This window comes from Delphinus delphis, chromosome 4, assembly GCF_949987515.2.
Source record: "Delphinus delphis chromosome 4, mDelDel1.2, whole genome shotgun sequence".
Taxonomy (NCBI): Eukaryota; Metazoa; Chordata; class Mammalia; order Artiodactyla; family Delphinidae; genus Delphinus; species Delphinus delphis.
In genome coordinates, this window is record NC_082686.1 from 3,360,779 (window position 1) to 3,368,899 (window position 8,121).

Here is an 8,121-nt window from a genome sequence, read left to right on the forward strand (position 1 = left end):
GGCAAATGGCACTGGGTCTTCCAGGCTCGGCTCAGAGGTTTCTCTTCCAGGAAGCCCTCCGCAAACCACCCAAGCAGGGTGCCCGTGCAGCTCTCCTGCACTTCCCCACCGCACATATGGCCACCTTGCCCCTCATCTCAATGGACTTGAGTCCATCCACCTGATCAACTGGACCACAAGCTCCCAGGGCCCAACCAAGTCTTAAGCATCCTTGAAACTAGGATGAACGTACACTGAATGGAGTTTAACTGAAGGGGACTGAACTGGACAGATGGAGTTTGGTGAAGGTAACTCATCTGGGAATTCAGCCTGGAAATAGCTGGAGTTGACCAGGCACCCAAGATGGCCAGTGCCCAGCGCTGCTATTTCAGAGGATACTGGCGGGGATGAGGCTGCTTGGAGACGTTAACAGGAGCCTTACCTGGGCGCTCTCGCCTAAGGGAGACGTTTAAAACACGTTTCTCCACCTCCAACACGCAGCTGTTTAAACTGGAAGGAATTTTGAGTATGTCTCCGATGGTGGCTTCGGTCACATAATAAAGCGTGAGTGTTGCGAGCGTGAGTGTTACTGGGAGTGGGGTTCCAGCCCTGCCCCTCCAGAATCTGCCCTCTCCAGCCTCGGTGTCCCCGTCTGCCCCTGACGGACGGTGCCCGGCCCACGGCAAGCACCCTGCACACGCCTGGTTCTGTTCCCGTCTCACAGACCCCCGATTTACTATGAGCATACCATGACAACAAAGTCCTGATTTGGGTTGGGGAGGAAAGGGGTCCAGCCTCAGTCATTCCACGCAGCTGGGCAAGGGTTTGTCATCTGTCTAAGGAGAGTTTGCCCCCCCCCCCCAAATCCGAGGTTACCTAAGGGGACTTATGATGTATTTCCCACATGAATAAACACGTGAAAAGCACCAGATCTAAGAACACTGTGGAAGCTGCAACCTGATGTCAGTCTCAAGCTCATTGTTTTGGGGGACCCTGTCCTCTCCCGGAGGGTAACCTTCAAGGTGGAGTTGTCTCTGTGTGGCCCTTCTCCTTGGACAAGTAGGCTCATGTCCACCCTGCTCGGGGAGTTCCTTAACCATTTCGCTCCATTATCAGACATTCAAGAGAGTCCTCCCCTAAGGACAAGGGGTTTCCCTACATATTTAGAACTACATTCTTGTGTATTTCAAGAGATCCCAGCATCAGAGATCCACCCGGCTTTGGGGCTTTCAAATTCGAGTCTAAAAAGCTGTCTCAGATTCACTGAGCTGCCCACAGAGGAGGTACAGCCAGGCCCCTCCAAACCCTGCTTCCAATTTTCACAAATTTCAAGGTCCCTCCATCACCAGCCAGCAGAGTTTGTCTTTAAAAGGCAAAGATCGTGTCATTTATAAAAGCAGAAAAGGCCTCATTTTGAGCCAGTCTCTGGCCCTGCACGGTGCACCCCTTGACAGGAAGTAAGTGCTCTGAGCCACCTGCAGTTTTGTGGCCCCAGAGGGGCCAGCTCAGGGTCCAGGGCACATGGCCAGCCAGGGCGGTACTCACGCGATGTGTGCCGGGAAGCCCATGCCCAGGAGGGGGTCCAGGAGCGAGGTGGTGCTGCGGCCCTTGAGCTTGTTGGAAACCTTGGCATAGATCTGAGTCTCGCCCGCTGCCATCTCTTCCTGATGCCGACTGAAGCGAGCAGATAAAGCAGGGAGGGAGAGGCAGGGGAGGCTGAGGCTGAGAAGAAAAACCTCAAACCCGTTTTGATCTTTCTGACAAAAGCTAATATCCTGTTTGCATGAGCTATTGGTTTTCAGAATTCTCTTTGCAGAGTACGGGTGTAAGGTCAACCAAGCCCCTTCCACAGTGGGGTTTGGAGTCTAGAGGTCCAACCGAGTACCTGCAGGGGATCGGCCTTGGCTCTGACTTGGGCTGTATTGGGGAGCGAGTCGGCCTGAGAGGGAGGGGGCAGGGTGGGGGAGGGGAAGCCGGTGTGGGGTTAACTCTGAACCACTGTATCTTAACTTCCTTGCTGCAAGGCACTGCATCTAGTGTCCCTGCTAGCTCTAAAAGGTTTGGCTCTTCTAGTTATTCATTTACTTTTTTTTTTCAATTTAAAAAACTCTTAAAGTTTAATATGCATGCAGAAAAGCTGATGAATCGTACGTGTACAGCTCAATGCATTTTCACAAAGTGAGCTCGCTAACCTAACCCTCCAAGACCAGCAATAAAACAAAGGTCCTCAACCAGGGGAATTTTGGCCCCCATCCCCAGGGACCGCTGGCAATGTTTGGAGACATTTTTTGTTGTCACAGCTGGAGGAGGGGGTGTTTGCTACGTGCACCCAGTGGGCTGAGGCCAGGAATGCTGCAGCGTATATGACAGCAAAGAAGGGCCCAGACCAAGATGTCAACAGTGTCAAGGTTGAGAAACCCTGTTCTAGAACATCACCAGAGCCTCAGAAAACCCCTGGCCCCCAGCATCATTCCCCCAGCCTCCTCGTTTTCTCCTCCCTCCCCCAAAATGTAGCTGCTGTGCTCACTTGTATATTAATTTTGCTCATCTTTGAATCTGACATAAACAGAACCGTACAGCCTGTACTCTTTCATGTCTGATTCCTTTTGCCCAAAATTATGAGTGTGAAATTTATCCACGTTATTGAGTGTAGCCGTGGTTCACTGTATTGCTGTGAACTATCAGATAAATGCACCCTAATTTATTTCTCTAGTTCTCAGTTGATGTACATTTGGGGGGTTTCAGTTTTGCCGCTGCACACATTCTTGTCTATGTGTGTGAGTGCCCCATGCATGCATTAGACACCCGTCTAGGTGTGGGATAGTGAGGTCATAGGACATGTGCATCCTTCATTAGAAACTGCTAAGCAATTTTATAAAGCACTTGTACCAACTTGCCCCCTTGCCAGCAGCGGAAGAAAGTTCCTTCTGCTCTACGTCCTTGCCCACACTTGATGTTATCAGTCTTTCAGCCAGTCTGGGGCTGCGTCGTTGTATCTCACTATGGTTCTCATTTGCGTTTCCCCAAATGTCAGTGACACTGACCACCATGAGACAGGCTGTTGACCATCTGAATTTCCTCTTTGGGGATGGGCCTCTTCTAGTTGTCTGCCATTTTTAAATCGGATTGTTTTTGCTTGCTTATCAATTTGTGGAAACTCTAGAGATGTCTTTTTTTTTTTTTTTTTTTTTAAGATGTTGGGGGTAGGAGTTTATTAATTAATTAATTTATTTTTGCTGTGTTGGGTCTTCATTTCTGTGCGAGGGCTTTCTCTAGTTGTGGCAAGCGGGGCCCACTCTTCATCGCGGTGCGCGGGCCTCTCACTATCGCGGCCTCTCTTGTTGCGGAGCGCAGGCTCCAGACGTGCAGGCTCAGTAGCTGTGGCTCACAGGTCTAGTTGCGCCGCGGCACGTGGGATCCTCCCAGACCAGGGCTCGAACCCGTGTCCCCTGCATTAGCAGGCAGACTCTCAACCACTGCGCCACCAGGGAAGCCCTAGAGATGAGTGTTTGGTTGGATGCCTTTACAGGTAACTTCTTCCAGGCTTTGGTTTGCTTTTTTAATCTCTTACTAATGTCTTTGGGCAAAACAAAAGTTCTTAATTTGAATAAAAATTAATGTAGCAATCTTTTCTTTTATGGTTAGAACTTCCTACATCTTATTTAAGAAATCATTGTTAATCCAACATTGACGAAGATAGTCTCCTATGTTTCCTTCTTGGAGCTTTTCCATGTTTGCGGTTCATATTTAGCTCTAAGATCCCCTTGAATTCATTCTCTATATGGTGGGAGGTAGGCATAAAAGTTCACTTATTTCCCTATACCTTTCTTTATTCATGGATAAGACCATCCTCTGCCCAGTGAATTGCAATAGAATGCTTATTATAAGTCAGTAGACTGAATATGTATTAGTCTGTTTCTGACTCTGTTTTCCTGTTTGATTTGTTCATTTTTGTGTCCACACTACACTATTTTAATTACTATAATGCTAAGGCCTCTGATTTGTGTCTTCTTTTTTTTTTATTTTTATTTTTTGCGGTACGCAGGCCTCTCACTGTTGTGGCCTCTCCCGTTGCGGAGCACAGGCTCCAGACGCGCAGGCTCAGCGGCCATGGCTCACGGGCCCAGCCGCTCCGCGGCACGTGGGATCTTCCCGGACCGGGGCGCGAACCTGTGTCCCCTGCATCGGCAGGCGGGCTTTCAACCACCACGCCATCAGGGAAGCCCTGACTTGTGTTTTCTACTTCAAGATTGTCTTGCTCCCCTGGGCCCTTTGATTTTTCACATAAATTTAAAAATCAGGTTGCCATAGTGAGCCATTGGAGAGTGCAGAAAGACCCTCATATGTAGCGAAACTGATTCTCAACAAAGGGATCCATGTAATTCATGGGGGAAGGGGTAATATTTTCAATAAATAGTGCCAAAAACTGCATATGGATATGGGAAAAGTATGAACCTCAACCCTTTCTCCACTTCATGCCCCCAAATTAACCGAAAATGTATGATAAACCTAAATGTAAAAGCTAAAACTGTGAAACTTCTAAAAGAAAAAGGGTTTGCTATGCTGGAGTTTGCAAAGCTTTCTTAGTACATAAAAAGCATGAATCATACAAGAAGAAAATTGATGAATTGGCTTCATCGAAATTGAAAACATCTGCTCTTGAAAAGACATCATAAAGAAACTAAAAAGGCCAGGCACAGACTGGGAGAGAATATCATCCTATATACACCTGACAAAGGACTTATATCCAGAATATATAGAGAATATAATATAATATACCGCAAGTCCCCTACATACGAACGAGTTCCATTCCGAGAGCACGTTCGTAAGTCCAATTTGTTAGTAAGTCCAACAAAGTTAGCCTAGGTATCCAACTAACACAATCGGCTATATACCGCTGCTCTTACGCTTGCTTCCAGACATGCTGGGTTTGAAATAAAGACACTATACTGCTGTACTCTATACAGTACTGTACAGTAAAGTACACAAAAGCACAACCACTTGTAGAGGATGCTCGCACGTGACAATGTACGCTAGACACATGAACTAACTTACGTGATTGGACATGCGAACGCACGTTTGCATCTTTGACAGTTCGCAACTTGAAGGTTCGTATGTTGGGGACTTACTGTAATTGCATATGTATCTATTGTGTGTATTTATATTACTATAATCAATAATAAGAAAACAAACAATCCAGTTTAAAGATAGGCATAAGATCTAAATGGACACTTAACAATAGAAGATACATGAATGGCTAGTGAGGATGTGAAAAGATATTCAATATCATTAGTCATTGGGGAAATGTAAATTAAAACCACAACGTGATACCACAACACACTTACTAGAAGAGCTAAAATTGAAAAGACAGACGATACCAAGTTTTGACAAGACTGTGGAATAACTGGAACTCTCATAATGTTGTTGGTGGGAATACAAAATTGTCCAACCAGTTTGGAAAACATTTTGACAGTTTCTTATAGTTAAACATACATTTGCTATATGACCAATCCATTCTTAGCAATCTGCCACAGAGCAATGAAGATGTATGTCCACAGTAAGACTTGTATATGAATGTCCATGATGGCTTTATTCACAAGAGACCCAAACTGGAAAGAATCCAAATGTCCATCAACTGGAGAATGGATACACAAATTATGGTATATTCAATCCATGGGATAACATTTATCAATAATAAGTAACACACCACTGATTCATGCAACAGCATGGATGAATTTAAAAGAACATTTTGTTGGCTGAAAGAAGCCAGACACAAGATCATGCATACTATATGGTTTTATTTAAATGAAATCCTAAAAACGGTAAAACTAATCTATAGAAACAGAAAGCAGGTCACGTGGTTGACCAAGACTAGTGTATGCAGGGGTTTTGGGAGGATAATGGAAATGTCCTATTTCCTGATTTGGTGGTGACTGTATAGGTGCATAGATGTTCAAGACTGACTGAACTAAACACTTAGGATGGGTGCATTTTATAGTGCGTAAACTAAACCTCAATAAGATTGATTTTAAAAAAGGAAAGGGAAGGAATCCAGAGGAAAATCAAAAGCAGTATTATGCCAATTTCCACCAATCAAAAGGCCCGGTGAGATTTTGCTGGAGATTTCGGTGACTCCATAGATCAATTTCAACAATGTTAAGTCTTTCATGAGTATGGTATATCTCTCTATTTGTTTAATTTCTTGTAGTAATGCTTTGTAGTTTTCAGGGTCTTGTACTTCTGTCATTAAGTTTATTCCTACATGTTGTATGTTTTCAATGCTATGGTTTAAAAATAATTTCAGTTTCCATTTGTTTGCTGCCAGTGTATAGAAATACAATTGAGTTTTATGTATTGATGTCACATCCAATAATCTGGCTGAGATCACTTATTTATTTATTTTTTTTGCGGTACGCGGGCCTCTCACTGCTGTGGCCTCTCCCGTTGCGGAGCACAGGCTCCGGACGCGCAGGCTCAGCGGCCATGGCTCACGGGCCCAGCCGCTCCGCAGCATGTGGGATCTTCCCGGACCGGGGCACGAACCCGTGTCCCCTGCATCGGCAGGCGGACTCTCAACCACTGTGCCACCAGGGAAGCCCTGAGATCACTTATTAATTCTAATATTTGGTAGATGCTTTTGGATTTTCTATGTACACAATTATGTAATCTTCAAATAAGGACAGTTTTCCCCTCACTTTCTAATATTTATAAACTTTATTTCCTCTTCTTGCCATATTGTCTGGCAAAGACCTCCAATGCCATGTTGAATAAAAGTGGCTTTTTGGTAGATACTCTTTATCAAATAAAAGAAATTCCTTTTCACTCCTAGTTTACTGAAGTGTTTTAAAATTTCATTAATGGATATTAAATTTTATCTTATGCTTCTTCTGCGTCTATTGAGGTGATCATATTGCTTTCCTTTTTTATTCAATGAATGAGGTAACTTACACCAATTGACTTTTGAATGTTAAATCGATCTTGTTTTCCAAAGATAAAACCTCCTTGGCTATAATATGTTATCCTTTTTATATATCGCTGGAATCAATTTGTTAATGTTTTGTTTAAAATCTTTGCATCAATATTTGTAAGTTAGCTTGGCCTTTTGTTTTCCCTTCTTGTAATTTCCTTGTCAGGTTTTGGTATCAGCAGTGATCAACTCATTCTGACCTACCTGTGACTTTCTTGGTCTTAGCACTGAAAGTTCCCATCCTGGGAAAACCCTCTCAGTCCCAGGAAGACAAGAACAGTTTGTCACCCTAGTGTCAGCCTTATTCTGGCCTCATAGATGAGTTGGGAAGTGTTACCTCGTTCCAAATTCTGAGTTTTTGTAAGTTTGGTATAATTTCTTTCTTAAATATTTGAAAAGATTTATCAGTGAAGTCATCTGAGCCTAGAATTTTCTTTTTTGGGAAGTTTTAAACTATGGATTTACTTTATTTAAGCAATATAGGACTATTCTTCTTGTGTTTTATTAAGTGGTTTTTCAAGGAATTTGACCGTCTTATGTAAGTTGCCGAATTTCCAGGCACTTCCAATTCTGTTCCATAGTTTCTGTATCCAGATTGCTATTAAAAAAATAAAAGTCCGTTATTTTACCAGCAAAAATGGGTTTATTCGAGAATAACAGAGAATTGCAATTCAGGACAAGTAAGTCACAGTAAAAACCACAGGCAGGTCTAATAAACAAAGGAGAGGAACATTATTTTATAGTAAAAAGGAGGAAGCTGGGAGGGCTTATTTTGAACTAAGTCCATTGGATAAAAGTGAGAATTCAGGGTGATGATGGTTTGTCCCTGGCTGAGTTACCGGGCTGGTCAATTTCTTGTAGGAGATGCAATGTACATCTTTTCCTGTTGGGGCGCATAATCGGTGATTCTTTCCTTTTGGTGACCCTTCCGCTGGGGTCTGTAATTGACAATTCTTCCTGTAATTGACGTCTACCTGTGTGTCTGTGAGAACTCCCACTTCTGGCCTTCCAATTCCATTTTAGTGAGGTTTCCCTCTTAATTTTCACAAGGTTTTACAATATTGCTTTTATTATTCTTAGATATTTGATTATTATTGAGGCACTGTAAAGTATATCTTTTAAAAATTTCATGTTCCTACTCTCTGTTGCTGGTAAATCAAAATACTATTGATTTC

The 8,121-nt window shown here is 43.5% G+C and overlaps 1 protein-coding gene across 1 annotated transcript in view; it reads right to left on the minus strand.

The window, feature by feature from the left end:
- UBASH3A (ubiquitin associated and SH3 domain containing A) overlaps positions 1–1,637 on the minus strand; it is a 40,311-nt gene extending 38,674 nt beyond the window's left edge. The window contains exon 1 of the mRNA XM_060009771.1: positions 1,525–1,637. Within this exon, the coding sequence (XP_059865754.1) occupies positions 1,525–1,637 (113 nt within the window). The remainder of the gene's footprint in view (positions 1–1,524) is intronic.
- Positions 1,638–8,121: the final 6,484 nt, after the last annotated feature.